The following is a 22,844-nucleotide window of genomic DNA, read 5'->3' as shown; positions in this document are numbered from 1 at the left end:
GTACGGAAAAGAAGCCAAGAACACTCATCTGGATGCTTGCGTGGTATGGAAACCTGACACGGCCGGTGCAAACACGTTTACCGACACAGCCCTGACAGAAGATGGCAATCTTCACAATGTGGGGTTTAACACACGTAGAACTAAAATTCTGCAAGGGCGAAGTTTAGAACTGATGGATCGTTTGCATTTGGACATGTGGTTACAAGAAAAGTATTTGCTGAACGGAGTGGATATCCGTCTGAGACTGAATCGTAGCAGTGCCGCTTTCCATTTGATGGCCCATAACAATGAATACAAAACTGTTATCCAAGAAGCCAAGCTCTACGTGCGTCGCGTAGAAGTGTTACCTAAAGTGGGAAACGACATCAGTCAGACGTTGAGCAGAACAACCGCCAAGTATCCCATACGACGCGTAGAAGTAAAAACCTTCACCATTCCTGCTGGACAGCGATCCATGATCGAAGATCATCTGTTCCAAGGACAGTTACCCAAGCGTTTGATTGTTGGTATCGTCAAGAATACAGCCTTCAACGGAGTCCACAACGAAAATCCTTTTGAGTTTAAGCATTACAATGTGTCCAAGATCGAAGTCAGTCGCGATGGCAAGACCTTGTGTACCCGACCTTTCGAGCCTAACTTTGCCCAGAAGAATTACTTGAGATCGTACTTGTCCCTGTACGAAGCCACCGGTCAGTTAGGAACCAACACCAGTCACGGCATTGAGTACGACGATTATGACGGAGGCTATGCTTTGTGGGCTTTCGATTTCACTCCAGACCAAGGCAGCGACGAGGGACATTTCCACCCTATAAAATCTGGCCAGATTCGTGTGGAAATTCAGTTTGCGAGTCCACTGGAAGCAGGGAACACAGTGAACGTCATCCTGTATGCAGAATTTGACAATACGATAGAAATCAACAGTTTGAGAGAAGTCATTCTAGATTACTAGAAGCCATGGAAGACTGTTATCCCTCTTTACCTAGTGAAGAAACTTTGGACATGAAATGTGAGGAGACCGTGGAAGGAGAATCCCAAGACAAAGACGAAGAAATTGTCATGATGAAGTCGAGATGGCCAGAACAAGAAGCCCATTTAGTCTCCTGTTTTGCCAAACACTTGGTCGACAAAATGACGGAATTGATCAAGAAAAATTGTTATGGATGTCAAAACGATCATCCCAGTCAAATTCAACACGATAAATGCCTGATGTTGAGTCAAGAAGAAAAATTGGACGAGTATCTGGACGAAGCTTGGAGTCTCATCTCGAACAAAGACGTGTTGCACCAGTGGTATAAAGACTTGCGTGAACATTCTTGTCCACCATTAACCACTCAAGAGATCCATCGTATCGAAGCTCTCCTGAATCAGAGTGAGGAAACAGAACGAATAACCGTTTATTCGTCAGACATTTTCAAGCAAAAAGTCAGGATCGAATTGACGACTTATTATTACCTGTGAAGAAGAAAAAAACAAACACAAAACAATGGATACCTGGGAACTTTATTACCTTTTGAACCACAGTTCGTATACGTCTTCTTGGAATCCCGTCGTCTGTGCTAAAGATGAACTCCCTCATCGCAAACCTAAAGACCATCAAGCTTACGTGATCAACACGGACGACAGTCATCTCCCAGGAACCCACTGGGTAGCCGTCTACTTTCCTCAAGAAGGATGTGTGGAATATTTCGATTCGTATGGATTGCCCCCTTTGGAAGACGATATCATCGACTTTATGAGAAGAAATGCTCAAACCACCCGATTCAATAACGTGAAATTACAAGGCACAGATTCCTTGGTGTGTGGACAGTACTGTGTGTATTTTCTGCATCATCGCAGCCTGGGCTATTCCTTAGAACATTTAGTGACTCATTTCGATCCTCGTTCTTCTGCTAGAAATGATGTGAAAGTAGATCGATGGTTTTGTGACCATTATGCTTATCTTTTGTCTCAAGCTAGGAAACGTAGTGTCCATCAATGGCCTAATGATTTCCAACAGTGGAAATCACAATTTCATTCACAACGTTGTCAGCCCTGTTCAAAGTAGTTAGTATTTGAAGAAAAAAATGTTTGTGATTTGAAAAAAATTGTTTGATGTTATAGTGTTGGATTATTGTTAAAAATGTTAGAAATGTTGTTGTTTAGTGTTAAGTGATTTTTGAATAAAAATGTTGTGTTTTGAAAAAAATGCCTTTGTGGTTTGTTTAGCTATAAGAATATTGGATTGATGCTCTTTCATTTCTTACTATCCCTCTCATGAACGTTGCGGCTCGAAAACCGTGTGGGGAATGTTTTCCTTCACGTCCGCGCTTTAATTTTAAGAGCTGGGTTGTTCCCAGTCTAACCATCCATTGTCGACTCATCCTCCTAAGAAGATGTGCTCCAAACTAGCTAAGCTCAACGAAGCCTACGTGAATTTGCATAGGGTCAGACACAGTTTGATACCGAAGCCAGAAGAAATAGAGAATGTGAGAATGTTAAAAATCACTGAAGACCTGATAGAAGAGCTCTTCAGAGAAGAAATGAACAAAGAGAAAGAAGAATGGACAGAGAAGTACAGACTTCAGAGACAGCAGCAACAGCAGCAACAACAACAGCAGCAGCAACAACCTGAAGCTGACAGAGGCTTTGTCGATTGTCGTATCGACACCAAAGAATTCTTCTTCTCTTTCCGAAGAAGCAGACCTATTGCCAGAAAGTCTATCCTCAGAGGACATCGCATTCTTAGAAACTAAAAAAGAATGCCATAGCAAAACAAAAAACAGCCCTTTTCAGGGCTACCCAATACTCTAGAAAAGAAATAACTATTAATTTGCCAATGTGTGTAGGTAGAGTAGTGTGAAAATAAACACTAACTCTTTCTTAAAAATTTTGAGGGTATGTGTTTGTGTGATTGTGATTGTAAGTGATAAAGTAGGTTGGTGTGGATAGTAGATTAAAATGATGTTAGTTTGTTTTTTGGGCTGCTTGAGGTGTATATTTGGGGTTAGACTGGATTGCTTTGAGTATGTGGATAGTCTATTGAAGTGATGGGTAGCATAAAAAAGTGAGCGAGTGTTTCTTTTAGGTCCGCGCGTTGTTCTGGTTAATGATCTAGGTAAGATGAATTTTATGTTTTTAGGGGGATGTTTTCCTTCACGTTCGCGCTTTCAGTATAAATTGAAACTCGTTCGGCAGTCCAGCTACCCTTGTTGATTGATCAACACAGCCAGAAGAATGACTAGCAGAATAGTGAAACTGTTAGAACTCCAGATGCACCTGGAATATGCCAGGCGGATAGTAAATGAACTATCAGCGGAGGCTATCGTAGAAGAAGCAAGAATAAAGAAGGAAGAAGAGGAGAGAAGACAGAGGGAAGAGGAGGAAAAGAAAAGAGAAGAGAGGATGTCGTTTAATATTCCTGAAACAGAGGATTGGGGTGCTGAAGCGAATCATCCTCCCTCTGCGCTCCCCAGAAGAAAGGTGAAAGAAGACTGGGGAAGAAGATGCGTGTGCGGCGCCAGGCCAGGAAGGTGCAACCATTAGATAGGTGCATCTGGAGTTTAAAAAAACAGCCCTTTTCAGGGCTACCCAATACTCTAGAAAAGAAATAACTATTAATTTGCCAATGTGTGTAGGTAGAGTAGTGTAAAAATAAACACTAACTCTTTTTTATGATAGTGTGAGGGTATGAGTTAGTGTGTTGGTGTGTTAGTAAGAGCTAAGGTATGTTTGTGTGAATAGTAGATTATGGGTTTTTTAGCAAATGTGGAGAGTATAGTTAGGGTTATATTATATGAAATGAGAAAGTAGGGGGATGTTTTCCTTCACGTACGCGCGATGTTGGGTCATAATCTAGGTAAGATCCATTTTATGTTTCAGGGGGATGTTTTCCTTCACGTTCGCGCTTTTCGTATAAGAACCCACAGTATTAGTTGTTCAAACCATTCTGCAAAGAATACAAATAAGATGGCGTCAAACCACCTTAACAAAATGGAAAAATTGCAAAACGTCATGGACAATTTAGGAATGTTTGAGCAAATGTTGGTTAACCTAAACGAGGATCACTACTCATATAGTCCCCATAGAGTGAAGATGGAGATAAACAATTTACGAAAAATGAAGGTAATCATTAGTGATCTGTTGAAAGAAATCAAGGAGGAAAAGGAGGATGAAGAGGAAAGGATAAGGATGAGAGAATGGAATGAAAAAATTGAAAAAGAAGAAGAAAATGAAAAGAGGAAGAAAGAAGAGGAGGAAGAGAAGAAGAAAGAAGAGGAGAAGAAAAAAAAGAAAGAGAAGAAGAGTGTAGGAGATAAAATAAGAACTTGGTGGAGGAAAAGAAGAAATTAGAAGAAGAAAACCCAAAGGCCCTTTTCAGGGCCAGCCATATTTCTCGAAAAGAGATAGTCTTTTGAATTGCCTACCCCTTTTTTAAAAAAATTTTTTTAAATTTAAAAAAAATCCCATGTTAAATTTCCCTTGTCCGTAGAGTGACCCACGATTTATTGCCATGTTCAATTCCCTTGTACGTAGAGTGACCCACGATTTATTCCCATGTTAATTCCCCTTGTACGTAGATTGACCCACGATTTTTCTCCATGTTAAATTTCCATTGTACGTAGATTGACCCAAGGGTGTTTTTAATGCTAATTCCCATTGTACGTAGAGTGCCCCCCTTCACTACTGCCGTCTCATGTGTGTGTGTGTGTGTGTGTGATTTGGATTTTTAACGTAGCTTTAACAATGTTTCAGTTATATCGCTACGATGTCTGCAGTGTGGCAGTTTATAGCGAGGTCTAGCACGGGGACATCATACCGCAGACATTTAGCATAATGTCCCACCCAGTCACATTATCCTGACACCAGGCCGACCAGTCCTAACACTAATCTCTTACTGCTGAACGCCAAGCGAGTCAGCTGTTAGTACCATTTTTGTAAGTCTTTGGTATGACTCGGCCGGGGATCAAACCCACGACCTCCCGCATCCGAGGCGGACGCTCTAACCTCTAGGCCACTGGAGCGCAAGACTGTCTAATAACGTTAATGTTATGGGTGCTTTTAACATAAATATCTCTTTTAGCTATAGTGCAGGTTTTGTACTTCAGACAAAATAAAATGATCACGACAAAGGGAAATGTAATTTTAATCTCATTTTCACTTCCACTTGTGCTTATACCTTCCAATCACGTTCAACATGCGACCATTCTGACATTACATTATCACTGTCGCGATAGTGCCATTTAATGTTAAACCTAAGGAGTTTTAACATGGAATTCCCGTTCTTGCCATGTTGCCATACTTCGAAGATAGCAAAGATGTAAATTCCCACTGTCACCATATTGCCCCTTCCCCTTTATTCTTTAATTGATATTTCTCCCCTAAGTGCCACCCGTTACTACTCTCTTCTCTGTATATATTCTTTTATAATAATGTCAAGTCATCATTCACAAGTAAAATTAAAGGAAACGGTTGATTTAATGGGTTGCTGGAGGAAATCAGACTGACAAAAGTATAAAGAACAAATCAGTAACAGCATATTCGTACTTAAACTTCACTTTCATTGGAGATAAACGATCTTTTGTTTGTACCCAAACTTTGTACTAAATTAAAATAAGACATATCAAGAGAGCAGAGGTGATCCAAATCCTTAACGGGTATCCGCAAGCTTCAAAATGGAGGTATAAAGTTCCCGTTTGTGGTCGAATATCTCTCAAAAGAGCGCTGCAAAAAATGGGAGAAAGAGTCGCACCTCAGTCTCAGCTGCGTTTAGAGTGGGTGTATGGATACAGGGGACATCAATGCCGCAATAATCTGTACTACACGGCCAACAAGGAGATTGTTTATTTCGTAGCCGGTGTGGGCATCGTATACAACCCAAAGGAGCAGAAGCAGCGGTTTTTCTTGGGGCATGACGATGATATCCTTTGGTAAGTAAATTCATCAAAGTGATTTGGATACAGACATGCAGAACACTTTCACTCGCACACAGCATAATTTTACATGCATACAATATAGTTATTACTTAGCAAACATCTTGACTGTCCTACTCGAGTTTCCCTAAGGCGCCCCATGCCATCTACTAACGTTTGTTATGATTGTTTTAGATTGTTTATCGGTTGCTTAGAAACTGGGTTTGTGTGTAGTTGCAGCGCCTGTTTTTGTTAAAGATGCTGAGAAGAACGCTTAGCATCATAACTACCAAGTTATTTTTTTTTTGTAAACAAGGGGCATGCAGGAATGTAGGATTCTGTCAAGTTTAGGCATGTAGGTCGGTTGTATGGACCAGCCTTTGGCGGGATATTTGGATAGTTTATAGCACGTAAATGTGATATCGAGGGTTCGATACAAAATTACTGTAACTAAAATGTTCCGAATTTTACAGGTAAAGGAAATAAAACTACCTCATATGTTTCTGTTTCACGTAAATATATCATCATTTGCACACAAATAACAGATAAACATAGAATAAAGTCAGCAAAAGTGATATTCTTGAAAATGGTTTATTTTTCCAACTAAAATGAGCATTTAAGTGAGTTACAAGTGTTGCAGCAAAATGGTGTTCAAACTGGCCCATTTGATTTATGCAAAATCAAGGTAACTTGAGTTGCAAGTTGTCTTTATAAATGTCCTGACAGGATGTGTTTCATGCAGAAGTATGGTAACTTGATTTAAAATAGTACTGCAAAATGGTTTAATCCATTTAGTCATTTTCATAGACAAAACTAATGTAACTCAGTTTCAGAACTGAAGAACATGTACATTAAATACTGAAGTACTAAACACAGCATTTTAAATGCTAAACTAATAATGTATACTTAAAAGATTCTAATGCTTTATTAAAGTTATATAAACTTGAAAATTATTATCAAATTTTAAATTCATATTTCTGTATATAAAAAAATTGAACTTGGCTAAATTTTCAAAATATTTCATAATGTGAATATTTTTCAGGGGTTTAAAGGAAAATCTCATAATGAATGCACAGCGAACAAGCTTTTATGTACGCAAGAGTTCTCTCTTAGTTTGATTTATAATTTCATGGAGAGAACCAAGATCTATATATAAGCCTGCAGAATACTGCAGTTGTTCCAAACTGTTAAGGACCATATAATAGGAATAAATTAAAGGCTACACTGTATACAGATTTAGAATAATGAAAAGTAATTTATCTTAGAGCTCAGTGGTATTTATATATTGATCATCTGAGCTCTTGTAAAGTAACAAATAGGTTTTTATGTTTATTTTTGATGAATTGTTTCAAATGCAATTAAAATATAAATTTTGTGTTCATGCTGCAGACTGTATTCCGTTTTAGAATTATAATTTGTTAAAGATAAGCAATTGTGTAATATATTAGAATTGTTTTGACAGTGGATTCAAGTTACATTTCTTGCATGCTTTGCTTATCATAACAAAATGGACATCATGCATTCAGCCATTGTCACATGCCACTGGCAGTAATCCACTGTTCTCCTTTATCACATGTGGCTGCCAGTTTGGAGATTTCCTCATTTTTCATGAATATGCATAAACTGGTTTAACCAGTCACTGCAAGTACCAAATAAGATGAAAAATTTATTCTTAACTGTGAAGGAGAAGTAATGGTATGATGATCTGAAACCATAATTCAAAATAATTCTTGTCAAAACTGGAGTAGTTAATTGGCAAATGTTGTATAACTGTAGAATCAGATATTGTAAATTATGAAATAATTGTCTTGGTCTCCTAATACATGAAAGCATATCATGGTTTTGAATTCATCTTCAATAGGATTAAAAATGATGTAATATTTCACTGTTTTTGTAATTGATTTTTCTAGAATAAGCATGCAGTTCACTACTGTTCGTTAACATGCACAGATTTGTGTATTATCAGTAAGGCCATGTTGGCTGAAGTAGGATTTTGATGAAAGTAGTTTATACTGAACTCAAAACTTGTGTCAGTTTAATTTACATTTAATCCAAAAACTGATTTGTTGGGCATCAAAGTTTCGAATTAGAGCATTCAGCTTTAACATCTTTTGTGCCTGGATACACAAGATGAGAATTTTTCAGATACAATTGTTAAAGAACTAGATTCAACTTGGACTCAGGAAGAAGTGAGAAACTTCGGTCATTATTTTGACAAAAATATTTTTGTTCATTTCAGCTTCTGATGATGATATGTTTCTCTCCCGCAATTAAGTTCTTAGTCTGTATTTATTCACTTTTACTGCTTTTACTGTCAATACCAGCAAAGCCTGGAAATTGGGCAATATCATCATCATGATGTAAATTTTGTTTCAAATGAGGTAATGGAATGTTTTCGTCAGAAATTTAAGTATCTGAGTCTTTTGTAATCCTTGTTGTGTCAGGATATAGTTCTGATTCACTAAGACCTAAAAAGCTATCACTGGTGTTGGCAGTCTAATCTGAGTCTGTCTGTTCTTTGTACCATGATGGATGGATACTGAGACTAGACCAGCAGTCCCCAAAGCTAAGTGGCAGTGTAAGGTAAATTTGAATAGATGCCTAATATCTGAATGATTTTTCACTACTGTCGTACCATCTGATGATGACAGCCCACTGGTATCCCTGCTGTGTGAGTCAAAAACTGTAATCATTGGTTGATTATTTGTTTGAAAGATCTCATTGGTGTATGATGACAGCCCACTGGTATCCCTACTGTGTGAGTCAAAAACTGTAATCATTGGTTGATCGTTTGTTTGAAGGAGCTCATTGGTGTATGATGACAGCCCACTGGTATCCCTAATGTGCAAGTCAAAAAATGTAATCATTGGTTCTTTATTTGTTTGAAAGGAGCTCATTGGTGTATGATGACAGCCCACTGGTATCCCTACTGTGCAAGTCAAAAACTGTAATCATTGGTTGATCGTTTGTTTGAAAGGAGCTTATTGGTATATGATGACAGCCCACTGGTATCCCTACTGTGTGAGTCAAAAACTGTAATCATTGGTTGATTGTTTGTTTGAAGGAGCTCATTGGCGTATGATGGTGTCTTGCTGCCAACTGTTAAGAAGGCATAATTCCAAATAATTCCAAATTTCATTACATCTGATTAGTCATTATCAGATTAGACTAATATACCACTTACTCATTCAAGTAATGTTACTTAGCAACTTCCACATTCTGTTGGGTAATTTGCTGGAAAGTTCATAAGGCAGGAGATATTACTAACAGACTTGCAAATTTGGTGTTAAGAAGGTATCCATTAAAAAAATCGTTTTGTCCAGTGTGTCTTATGACCAGTTTTCTAAGAGCATTGTGGATGTCTTGATAAATGACATCAGAACATTATAGATGCATTTGCTTCCACTCCCCTTGAACAGAGGATTAGCTTGATGCATTGATACATGCAAGCTCATGATGGTCCTGTAAATCAAATGGAATGCATGTTGGTCTATGAAATAAAGACCTATACTACCTGTCATATGGAACTCCTATATAGCTTTATCTTTTCCACCCCACCCCACCAGACCACTCATTCAATATTTTTACATGCTTAGTAATAATTCCTTAAGTTCCTTATTTCCACTTAGACATTTTTACTGCCTGACAAAATATTCTTCAGTATTTCCATGAAATTTTAAGAAATGTGGCCCCCCCGAAGTACAATATTACCTAATCATGGAATTCAAGTTTTGCTTGCATCGTTATTTTTTTTTCCCTTATCACTAGTAAAAAGCAAGCATAATATTTGAAAATGATGAAGTTTTTTTTGCATTGCACATAAAAACATTCACAACTTATAAAATTCTGTAACATGGTTGCTCACTTTTGTTTCACATAGTTATATGTATATTAATCTTTTTATTCAAAAAGTAACTTTTCTAATGATAAACTCAAGCCAAAAGTCTACATGTATTATAAGCAATTTCTTTGTAACATAAAAAACAAAAGATAATACTTACCTACTTACCAGAGTTTTCATTCAAAGCTCCCACTTCAGAAACTTCTTCCATCAATAAAAATTAGGGTGCAGGATACAAAAGGGAGATATTATTATCTCAAATATATGTTGTATGTATGTATGTATATATATATATATATATATATATATATATATATATATATATATATATATATATATAATGACCAAGAAATTAATTAATCTTAATTTCTGAGGTTGATACAGAAGAACTCCATTATTAAATTAATGTTATGCTAGTATTGCATAAACCATCTATCATACATACCATGCAGTAATATTCACTGCAATACTATGGTAATTCAAGTTACAACAGTATTGTAGAAATTCGTAGGTGATACAGTAAATGTCAAATGTGATAAATCAGTATAAAAAAAAGTTGTGTCTACTGATGCCTAAGATTTTGAGAATAGATGTGCAAAGTTATTTTGGTCCTAAATGTAAATTAAAAAAATACATAAAAAATTTAGTTGCTGCTTACGAATTTTAAAGGAAAATATCAAAAAACAAAAAGGCAAATAATATTGTCACAAAGACAACATAAACATCTAGAACACACCCATAGTGGGATGGCTGTAAATGTGTTTTTTTTTGTGTGTTTATATCTAAATGTTTTTCCTCCTCCTCCTCCTTCTTGTTATTATTATTATTATTATTTATAAACCATTTTAATTGACTCATTTTCAGTGTGTATTTGCTTCTGAAAATAGTGTATTTTACAAAAAGTATTGTTTGTTCTTGTCTGTTTAAAATTTATTTTATTTAATTTAAATCAATGTTTTCTCCAGGTTTTGATTGAAACCAAAGTAATTTGTACTTTGTTCACTCAGATTTTAAGTCCATTTGATTGAAAGCAATGACTCATTCCAGCTTTAGATGTTAACTTATGTTCAGTTGATCTATCAGTGTCAGTTGCTTTAGCAGAGCTGATGTTAATAAGCACTGGAGGCATGTTCTACTTTTAATAGTTTTCTTCTTTTAACATTATTCATGAGACTGAGACCTTGCTCACATTCTGCTGTAGATGGGCTCACAACTAATGTGATTAAAAAAATGTCACAGTCTCTGCATGTTCAGGTGTGCAATTAAAAATTGTAGCAAATACTTTTACACTTGTGTACTGGCTGTTCTTCATCTTTGCCTTAAAGTCAGTGTATAGTCTGAACACTGCAGAATTCTTAACCTGTTGCTTGGTAGAGTTGAAAATAGAAGTGATGTCAGAGATCCATTGGTCTGTCTTGTATCAATCACAAAAGAATGTTGAAAATACATGGTTGCCCAGTAAAAGACTTTCATTGCCCCAAGATTACAATAATGATAGAAGTTTAAAGATGAATAGCCAACATGATATTTGGCAAGAAAATGTGACCTGTTTGATTATTAAGACTTGTCATATTCCTTTAGCTAAAGTTGGCCAACTGGAGCAACTGTTAGATGCTCTATAATGAGAGCATGTTTCTTCAGCAGACCCATCAAGAACATTAATACTAGATCATAGACATTAAGTGTGACAAATCAAAGAAGAAAGATACTGCTTCTATATGTTGGTTTGTTGACTTAAGACAAAAATTTTGCAAGTCTTGTAAGGGTTCACAAAGAGGGGCTGGTGACTGTGATTACTTACTCATATTATGAGTAGCTGAGACATGAGGATTTTTGTGGCTTCTTACAAATAACAATAACCCAGTGTTTAAATACAGAATTATGTGTCAGACATGAGGATTTTTGTTGCTTCTTACAAATAACAATCACCCAGTGTTTAAATACAGAATTATGTGTGAGACATGAGGATTTGTATGACCTCTTACAAATAACAATCACCCAGTGTTTAAATACAGAATTATATGTGAGACATGAGGATTTGTGTGGCTTCTTACAAATAACAATCACCCAGTGTTTAAATACATAATTATGTGTCAGACATGAGGATTTTTGTGGCTTCTTACAAATAACAATTACCCAGTGTTTAAATACAGAATTATGTGAGACATGAGGATTTTTGTGGCTTCTTACAGATAACAATTACCCAGTGTTTTAATACAGAATTATGTGTCAGACATGAGGATTTTTGTGGCCTCTTACAAATAACAATCACCCAGTGTTTAAATACAGAATTATGTGAGACATGAGGATTTGTGTGGCCTCTTACAAATAACAATCACCCAGTGTTTAAATACAGAATTATGTGAGAGGCATGAGGATTTGTGTGGCCTCTTACAAATAACAATCACCCAGTGTTTAAATACAGAATTATGTGAGAGGCATGAGGATTTGTGTGGCCTCTTAGAAATAACAATCACCCAGTGTTTAAATACAGAATTATGTGTGAGACATGAGGATTTGTGTGGCCTCTTAGAAATAACAATCACCCAGTGTTTAAATACAGAATTATGTGTCAGATATGAGGATTTGTGTTTCCTTTTACAAATAACAATCACCCAGTGTTTTAATACAGAATTATGTGTGAGACATGAGGATTTTTGTGGCTTCTTACAAATAACAATTACCCAGTGTTTAAATACAGAATTATGTGCAGATAGTTCAAGTTGTAGATATCAAGATGGAGAATTTAATGATCACCTTTGATGGGGTGAATGATCATGAACTAGAGGGTTCTGATCCTATACCTGCAGTTGAGAAGTTCCTTATTAAAGATGGATTAATGAAAATGAGATTGTTGCATGCTGTGTTGCTTAAAGGTGAAATAAAAAAAATGAATGGAATATGGTCATTTGTTTTTCTTCCAGTGTCTTGTCACATTTATCAATTTGAAATTTAATTTAGCAAATGAGATAAATTAATATAGAAAAGAAACTATCACCTATTCCTTGATTCCATCTTGATTCTCATAAAATGCAAGAATGGCATGGTACAGCCATTGAGAATTGTTATTGTTTTAATATGACAAACAATCACAATTTTCACTGTTCTCAACAGTCTTACATTTTCATTATTGACTATTACACTGTTACCAGTTTGGTGACTTTCTGTATTGGTGAAATGACCATACTTGTGCAATTTGTTTGAGTTATTGCAAGGAAAATAGGTATCATGGTGGGGTCTCATATTTTTAGGACAGGGACATCCAAGAACTGCAGCTATGTCATAATTAAAGAAAACATCCACTTTCTATATCCATAGAATCAGCTATTTTTAGATCAGTTTAGATAAGTTCTTTAATTTCATGACAGAGCTATATTTCTGTATATTCCCAGCTTGGCCCTGCACCCAGAGAGGACCCTTGTGGCAACTGGACAGACAGGGAAGATGCCATCGATCTGTGTATGGGATTCCAATACAGTACAGACCATTTCCATCCTTAAAGATGGACATGAGAATGGTGTGGGTGCAGTTGGATTTGACAAAGATGGAAATGTATGTAGGACATCTCTCAGATACAAACTGTAAATTTGTAGTCTTATGATATACTTGTAATCTGCTCAAAATCATCTTGTCCTTGTATCCCATTGGCTGTTTGCATTTGGTAATTTATTGCCTCCAGTCCCTTTTCCCATCTTGCTATACCTGAAGGGAGTTGATCAAAATCTTTACCCTATCTAATCTCCGTCATGTCCTCTATCCCTTCTCAAGGAATGGGTAGATCTACCCCTCTCCCTTGATTTTACCAATCCATCTTCATACCCTACTTTTGGAAATGGTGGGTCAAACCCTATCTTGTAAGTTTCTCTATCCCCACCTTACAGGGGTGGCATGAAGGCACATTTACAGACTACACTTAATCAGTTCTAAAATTTCAAAGTATTGGCAAAGAAATTACATTACTTCAGGCATGAACAAAGACACTATGTGCCTACAGGCTGAATTATAAAGTTCAAAAACATAATAATGCAGTACAGCAGTGTTTACATGAACACATGTACAAGCAATATGGAATGAAGTGAGATTAAATTACCCATTGAAAAGTTAGCCATGCATAATAATATTGATATAACAAATATATTAAACATATGTTTGGGTGTTTGAGATGCTTGCTTGTGATGTTTTACTGTAGTTTCAGAATATTGCCAAATAATTTTGATTATTATGTTGACATGAATTTACTGTTACAGTAGCTCTAATAGAATATGATCTGAGGATACTTTTGATAACTCACCTTCAGTTACATTGCATACTTTTTGCAATTACCATGAGTTTTCTATCCTTTGATTAGAAAATTCTTATTTTAATTATTTGTAATCTTTCTGAACCATTCTGTTAGGTTTTTAAGATGTTATTTGTGCATATTATGCAAATTAAAGACATCCTGTCATTTTAATTATATATTAATTTTCATTTTATCTTTAATTTCTTTTTACTGACAAACAAACTAATAGCATACTTTATAAAATTTGTAATCACTGTTATTCTCAACATGGAGATGGGGCTTCAAGTGGCTGAGCGGTCTAATGCGCTCACTGTTACAGATCACTGCCATCTCACCTCTGTCTGTGTGGGTTCGAGTCTCGGGTTTGGCCTATGTGGGCATGTGAGAAAGCTTGCCAGTAGCTTCTCATGGGTCGGTGGTTCTTTCCAGGGTTTTCCCGGCTTTTTCCTCCACAATTAATACTGGCCTCCATGTATAGTCTATCTTGTGCTGAAAAATGGTGTTAAACCCTACAACAACAACAACATGGAGGCAATCTTGTAAATGCTTTGTGTCTTGAACCTCAAATATTATTTGAAGCCTTAAAAGAAAAAACCCCAAAAGAACCCAAATTATAAAATTTAATTTGACTTCTAACCCTTGTTTGCAGTTGGACATGCCTTATATGCAAGTATATTTACTTGTAATTATATTTATCTGTATTAAGTAAGATTAAATGTGACAAGACGTTTGAATAGCTTCTGAGTTCAATATTCTATTTATCTGTATTAAGTAAGATCAAATGTGACAAGACGTTTGAATAGCTTCTGAGTTCAATATTCTTAAGATGAGAAAATCTTATTCTGGTTTTGATTTTTGTTGAATATTTTATTTCAGATTTTGCTTAACTTTTTCAGCGGCTTGTGTCAGTAGGCATGGATCAGTATGCTACCATTGTGGTGTGGGACTGGAGACGAGGCAAAGTCCTGGCCACTGTCCGGGGACATTCTGATCGGGTTAGTGTGGAAAAGTTATCCCACAGATTCTTAAGTTCAGTTATATAAGTTTTGAAAATATAGAATGGTTATGCATGTTTTCATATGCACCATTTTTAACAGAATGTATATGGGCATTTTTGTGACCCATTTTATGTTTTTATGTCTAAGAAAAAACAAATGAATGATCTGAAATGACTTATTGTATTGTAATCCAATAATTAGAAAAGACTTTCAAATTGTCATTTTAATTATAAAGCATTTATGAAGCAGTGAAAATTCATTATTGATGATGAATTTGTTTTGTTTTAGAAAAATATGTATTTAGTTGATCAGGCAGTAGGTTTTCTGATCTGCCTGATTCATGTATAATATTACTGTTTTGGTACGACCTTAGGGCTGGACATGTACAGTTCATAAAGAAAAAAACTGGCTTATTGTTGGAAAGTCTTATGAGAAAAAGTTTCAAAGTTTGGTCATGGGCAGTCTTTGAAGAATTAGCATAATTGTCCTTGACTATACATTTCACACCAAATTCTGACACTAAAGTTAGAGTTGTACTATTCATCATTGATGCATTTGAAGAATGACAGTGTTTGCACTTGAGCATGGGATCATGGGTTTCCAGCAATTGTTAGTCCTATGTCCCCCCCAACTTTTGACTCTTGTGTGCCTGCAACCATGGCACACTTGTTTGTTATGAGTGATCATGCACTTAGGGAAAGAATGTGAAAGTCCACTTTTTCTTTAAGCATATCCTTTCACCAATGCATGCAATTACTGTAGTTGTTGCCAATAGTATGATATTTTTTAACAGAAAATCTGGGCTTTGTCTTATACTCCAAATCAGCTTATCCATGGATTATGCGATCCAGATCACTTTCTTGTATGTTTATTTTTTTTGTATGTAAAAAATTTCCCCAAAAGTGTGTAAAAAATAATTATCATTGTGGGGAAGAGATTGTGCACATAAAAAATATAGGACTCAATGTTGAGAAGGATTTTAAAATATTTACATGATTGTCAGTATTAAATTCACATACATCAGATGTAATTGTGCAAAAGCAGCATGCACTAGTAATATACCTTGTTTAAATTTGATTACATGTATGTGCATTAAAACAGACAAGTTCCAAAATTAATAGCCATGATAAAGACAGGTATTCCATCGCATTTTTCTTCTTGCACCTCATGATGAAATAAAATATGATCCAATATTTGAGAGAGAGGTTTCAGGATGATTATAATTGGTATTAAGCTACCTGATGATTGTGATCTTACTCAAGTACAAGGGCAATACTCTATTCCATTATCAATGAATACCACTGAGTAAATAGTTCTTTCTACTTTTAGTTAGGATATGCATTCTCACAAGAACCACATGGCTTTGCTGTTTATGTGCTTTTTAAATATACCACAGCTGTGTTCAGGTCATTCCAGATAGCACCTGTTTGTGGGCAAGATTCAGCAGGTCAGATCAAATGAGAGAGGCTACAAATAGTGAAATGAAACTAGCCATTGGGTATTGTGAATACGGTACCATGTAACACCAGGAAATGACAGTTTCTTCTTCAAAATACTTTACCCAATCATAATACCTTAGGAGAACTATTTCTACCCTCCTTGGTTGAAAATGTTTTAGCTAAAAAGCTAAAAGTTATCAGCCCACATAGGTGGCAGTTAGAGTGATCTTTCCTTGATATTGGGATTGGCACCATATCCCGTCAAATCACCAGTTAGTACTTCTGCTCGTGCCGGGTAGCACACTCTCTACAGAAAAGCGCCTCGAAAAATCTATACAAGCAGTTTGGAAATTTTCTGCCCAAAAAACAACTTGGAGTTTCATCTTCAAAGGGAAGATTACTCTTTTTATAAATTTCCAACTTTTCTGTTCTTCTAAAGTTTCCCTATGTTATCACTTTGCCATCTTAACACAATTAGGTGCATTTCATACATACTTGCACGGGTCACAATGGCGTCCCCTCACAGTGTTATAAGTGTATCAATAAGTGCTTGTCTGTTGGATGGTATAGTAAATTCATTTAATATTGCTGTATAATTTATGCCCAAGTCAGGATACATACAGTTCAGTTTTCCTATTATCCTCTCTTAATGTTCTAATTCATAGTCATATGTGTGACATTTTACCTGCATAGAATGTCAATGAGCCTTTCCCTACAGGTAACATTCTCTTATAATGTAGTGTCTACTTTGTAATTATCAATAATGACACTGCAGTTGTTTTTTTTTTATGTACAGGTTTTTGTATGTAATTTAGAAAATTAAATTATAATACTGTATAGCTTCCGCTATGGTCAGATAAGTATGGGTAATTTTTCTATACATGGTTTACCCAGCTCATACATGTTACTATAAGCAAAGCTTCAGTAATTTTACCTGTATAGGAAACCAATCAAGTTTGCCTTCCTACAGATAACCTGTTATTAGAAGTGGTTATTTACCTTCCACGTCATACATGTAATTACTATTAACAATTCTTTGATAATTGAACCTGTATTGTCAGTCAAAAAAATAGGCCTTCCTTTGTGCATGTAATTACTAGGACTAATTAGTTGTCTTCCACTTTGTGCATGTAATTACTATAAGGAAAATTGCAGTAATTCTACCTGTATTGTCAGTCAAAATATAGGCCTTCCTGTGGGCAAGCTGTTACTAGAACTGATTAGTTGTCTTCCACTTTGTGCATGTAATTACTATAAGGAACATTGCAGTGATTCTACCTGTATTGGCAGTCAAAATATAGGCCTTCCTGTGGGCAAGCTGTTACTAGAACTGATTAGTTGTCTTCCACTTTGTGCATGTAATTACTTTAAGGAACATTGCAGTGATTCTACCTGTATTGGCAGTCAAAAAATAGGCCTTCCTGTGGGCAAGCTGTTACAAGAACTGATTAGTTGTCTTCCACTTTGTGCATGTAATTACTATAAGGAAAACTGCAGTGATTCTACCTGTATTGTCAGTCAAAATATAGGCCTTCCTGTGGGCAAGCTGTTACTAGAACTGATTAGTTGTCTTCCACTTTGTGCATGTAATTACTATAAGGAAAACTGCAGTGATTCTACCTGTATTGGCAGTCAAAATATAGGCCTTCCTGTGGGCAAGCTGTTACAAGAACTGATTAGTTGTCTTCCACTTTGTGCATGTAATTACTATAAGGAAAACTGCAGTGATTCTACCTGTATTGGCAGTCAAAATATAGGCCTTCCTGTGGGCAAGCTGTTACAAGAACTGATTAGTTGGCTTCCACTTTGTGCATGTAATTACTATAAGCAACACTGCAGTGATTCTACCAGATTGACCTTTGTGACATGAATTTACTATTCAGCATCCACTTCCTAAATCCACTTTTACATGTCTTTATCATAGTGGGTAACTCTGCATGGATACTCACAAGTTCATGAATCAGGACATTCACCACATCTCTCTCTCTCTCTCTCTCTCTCTCTCTCTCTATATATATATATATATATATATATATATATATACACACACACATATATATATATATATATATATATATATATATATATATATATATATATATATATATATATATACATACATATATATATATATATATATATATATATATATATATATATATATATATATATATATATATATATATATATATATATATATATATAGATAGATAGATAGATAGGGTTGAAAACCATATCATTTAATGGGCAGTGATAAGGAGAGCAACAACATCATCAGTTATACAGCTTGTGTAGTTTACAACAACTGGAACAAGATATAATGCTCTCTACCTCCACCTTAAAGACCATCTTGGGCCAAGCTATGCTCACAACCTTCATAATCTATTCTACTTTATTGATAAGGTTGACAGAATTCTCAACAAGCCACCTTTCCTCACAGTCTCAGCTACAGCAGTGTGATTTGCAAGGAAAAATTCAAAGGGATGCCCCTGGAGCTCATGTTACCATGAAGCAGTCCTGAATTAAAACCATAGAAAACCACAGTTCTTCAGACCTAAATGGAAGAGTGAAAGGGAGGTTGATCATTTTCACCTGTGTTCCATGAGACGATCCCTATTACATACATGCCCCCTTTCATCTCAGATCCCAGTAGGGATAAGGCTCCAATCTTTCATTTCTGAATGGGTTAGATTTACCATGACAACATGTGGATCCAACAGTAGTTTCCTGGGGACTCATCATATTCAGCACATCTACTAAACCTTTAGCCAGAGTTCTTTCAGCTATAATGCACCACTTATTACTTGATTATTTAAGTGCATTTAAGCAACTCTGTTACAGTTGGGTTCATGATGGAATGCAACAAATGGTTCTAATGCCATCCATTGTGGAGACTGCACAATCAGTGTGGACTTGCAAGAGGCATGATTTCACGCCCTCACTCAAAAGGCTTCCAGAAGTTCTGTGATTTGCCTGCAACAGGCTACAAAGCAGCAGGCTAGTTACTGTTTGGAGCAAGACATGATTTCACCAATGTTAGCCTCCTTTCATTCTCAGTCTTCTTGTCAATAAGGAGATCTATGACATTGTACCCTTTCAGGATTCAGTCAACTAGGTCTGGAATCAGTGTTCAAGCAAAGCAAAATGAATATGTTTCCCAATAAACGAGAATTGAATTCATACAATGGTAGGTTCCATGTCTATATGGAGCAATCTATCTGCTAGAGAATTCCTTCACCTGCTGAGTTTTGCTCAATGCAGCAGCAGATGTCTTAGTCCTTGGTCGCTTTATTGGGCTCTCATAACAATCATGACATGGTCCAAATGGAGACTGAACAAACTCTCACAATCTGCAACAACATGAGGTTGTATCTTGTAGGCAGGGAGACCACTTTGGACTTGCATCATGGATATGTCTGCAAGCACAACACCTGGCAATTAAGATCACCATGGATGTGAACACAGATAAGGAGAGGAGTAGGTCTCCTACCATTTCAGAATACCTTAGGAGTGTGACCCCCTTAGGATCATTATTTACATACTCACTTCTCGAGATGGAAACTGTTGTGAAAGCTTTTAATTGGTGGTTGGAGAACCTACGTGGGAATGGAATTCTCATTCTGTCTGATAACTTCTGTGGTGATATATCTCAAACAGCACAGCAGAAGCAAGTTCTCATACCTATAATAATAATAATAATAATAATAATAATAATAAAGACTTTATTTAGAGAAGGTAACTCAGTTAGTTACAGAACTAATCTACCTTGAGGCCTTCTATCTGTTATGTACAATATATAATATCTTTTGTATTCTTGATGGGGATTTTCTGAAGTGGTGTCCTCAGTGACAATCCAGGTTTACATTCGACATATCCTAGGCTGACTAATGCATTTGCAGACTCATTCTACAAGAAAGACCTAATACAAAACAGAATGGTCTCTTCATTCCTCAGTTTTCACTAAATAGGTGCTTGATGGGATTGATGTATGGTGGATCTATTGGTGACACGGTGGAATTGCAAAGAATCCCAATCTTTATCTCACCAATCTTGGACCCAAAAGGACTGGATAATCTATGCTCTTCCTGTTGATTGGAATAGCCAAATGTATACACTTCTTCATAGTTTGAATGTAATACAAGATTCAGAATAATCAGAGTGTCTCCTCATCCTGATTACTGCACTCAAATGGGAAATATTGGACCAACCTCATCAATCTTGCAACAGGATCTCCAGGAACTGAGATGTTCTGTCATCTGTGTTAAACAACCATGATGACAGGTATTTCAACCCAATCCAGAGTGACTGAACCCGCAAGTCGGGATCTTATTAAATATACCTTTAAGAACAAACAGTTCACACAAGTGGTGGAGAATCCCTCAGGTGAGATGGCCATCTACCTTAGAGGCGTGTGAAGTCAGTAAAATATAATCTCAGTGGAGTGCACAAAAGCAATTTATACCAATGTCAGTATCCATACTCAGTAGCTAACGTTCTGCAATGTGGGCATGTGAGAAAGCTTGCCAGTAGCTTCTCGTGGGTCGGTGGTTCTTTCCGGGGTTTTCCGGGTTCTTCCTCCACCATTAATACTGGCCGCCATGTATAGCCTATCGTGCTGAAAAATGGCGTTAAACCCCACAACAACAACAACAACAAAGCTAACGTTCTGTAGCTCTTCAGTGATAAACAGTTAGCACCAATGACAATTAAACCTACCATTCCATGATCACTGGCAGACTGTGCTATCATGGAAGAGAGGATATCAGACAAACCATAAGCCTATCTGATATTCTGTTCATTTGGATTTCACTGGGGCCTTTCCGAAGTGGAATTTATCAGGCTGGCTGAACAAGACCATTTGAACTGTTCTCAAGAGCTTAATTAGTTCATATAAAATATTAGTGCTGCCTCCTCACAAGCTCTGAAGTGTATAACACTGATACGTATTTCAGGAATATGTAGCCATTGCATTGAGGAAGATCATTTTACCTTCAAGATGGATGATATATAGACACTTTACACCTGAATGAAATGGGCAATCAGTTCTGTGTTTTGAACTAAATCAACGCCAATAAATTTACTTGGCATATCAGTTCGCAAAGTTAGGACAGTCACCATAAACATTGCATTTGAGTGAAATTGTTTTCTAACTGTAATTATCCATGCCTTGAGATGCAGAGATGAGTTTTTATTGGAGTTCTTTCATCCTAAATGGCTCAATTCGATCAGGAGAAACCATTACCCTTAGTGCTAAAGGTTACCTTTCGAGGTTGTTCAACAGCTTCATAAAGATGTGGCTAAACTACTTCTGCTGGATTTGTGGGAAGGAACATTTTTCCATTTTGAAGCTTCTCCCCAGTCAGGTTATCCAGAAGCTGTCTCACTCACCTTAGGGGTCTGGAAATGTCTCTCTGTGTAAGGGGATGTATCTCCCTCCACATCTTACCTATTCTCTTAAGTTATTATGATTCTGTAACGTATTTTGATAATTCTAAACCAGTCATAACAGACGCCCTCCCAGCATCCCCTCAGTTACATCCAAATAGAGAGTGTGCCTTCTGCTCTGGTCCTAACTGACGATTTTCAATGGATTTTGTGCCAATTCCAGTATGAAGGGGAGCTCACTGTCTAACTGCCACCTAGGTGGGGCAGATAACTTTTAGCATTTTAGCTAAAGGTTTTTAGCCTAGGAGGGCTGGATTTGTGAGGTATTAGTAGTTCTCCTAAGGTATTATGACTGGGTAAGTATTATCAAAGAACATATTTTGCTAGAAAAAATAGGTTTCTCAACCAGTGACACTAGAATGGGCAGAGATCAAAACCTAAATACAAGTAGTGTACATGCACTTGATTATCCTGAGAATAAAGAGGTCATTTTATTTGCAAACAAAATTACACAGCATGCCTAATGGTCATTCTTGGGATTTAACTTAAATGGAGTCTATATGGATATAAATTTTGTAAATATTAAAATTTTGAAACTGAAGAAGCATGGTATGTATTTTAATAGTTTCCATTTACTATTTATTACTGTTTTTTTACTTTGACAAAAGCTTCTGTTCAGTGATGCAATTTTGCTATTGCCAGTAATCAGAAATAGCATACAGTGATACCATTAATATTTATGAAACTGGAAAGTTACTCTAGTTGCATTTCACACAGTATTGTGAATTTTATCCTATCTGGAACTCAGTAAATTGTCAGGTCAGTGTCATTAAATGTAGTCTTCAAAACTTCTTTTGTCTTAGAAGAATTGCTTATGCCAGCCACAGAGAGGCATTATGGAAATAAAGGGTTTCACACCAATTAAGGATCAAGACTGGTAGACATGTTAGAAAAGAAAGGCATGAAAGGAATTGTGAACTTTGTATAGATAATGATGTTAAAGATGAATGT

The 22,844-nt window shown here is 36.3% G+C and overlaps 1 protein-coding gene across 1 annotated transcript in view; it reads left to right on the top strand.

Moving 5' to 3' along the window:
* The first annotated feature begins 5,643 nt into the window (after nt 1–5,643).
* LOC149804251 (echinoderm microtubule-associated protein-like 6) overlaps nt 5,644–22,844 on the top strand; it is a 157,160-nt gene continuing 139,959 nt past the window's right edge. Inside the window, exons 1-3 of the mRNA XM_089938113.1 lie at nt 5,644–5,906; nt 13,122–13,281; nt 14,908–15,006. Of these exons, the coding sequence (XP_089794239.1) occupies nt 5,710–5,906; nt 13,122–13,281; nt 14,908–15,006 (456 nt within the window). The 5' untranslated portion in view covers nt 5,644–5,709. The remainder of the gene's footprint in view (nt 5,907–13,121; nt 13,282–14,907; nt 15,007–22,844) is intronic.

The sequence above is a fragment of the Sinohyriopsis cumingii genome, chromosome 2 (assembly GCF_028554795.1).
Source record: "Sinohyriopsis cumingii isolate HCF-2022 chromosome 2, ASM2855479v2, whole genome shotgun sequence".
Classification (NCBI taxonomy): Eukaryota; Metazoa; Mollusca; class Bivalvia; order Unionida; family Unionidae; genus Sinohyriopsis; species Sinohyriopsis cumingii.
The sequence above is the reverse complement of the archived record's forward strand: the minus strand, read 5'-3'. Positions and strand labels throughout refer to the sequence as shown.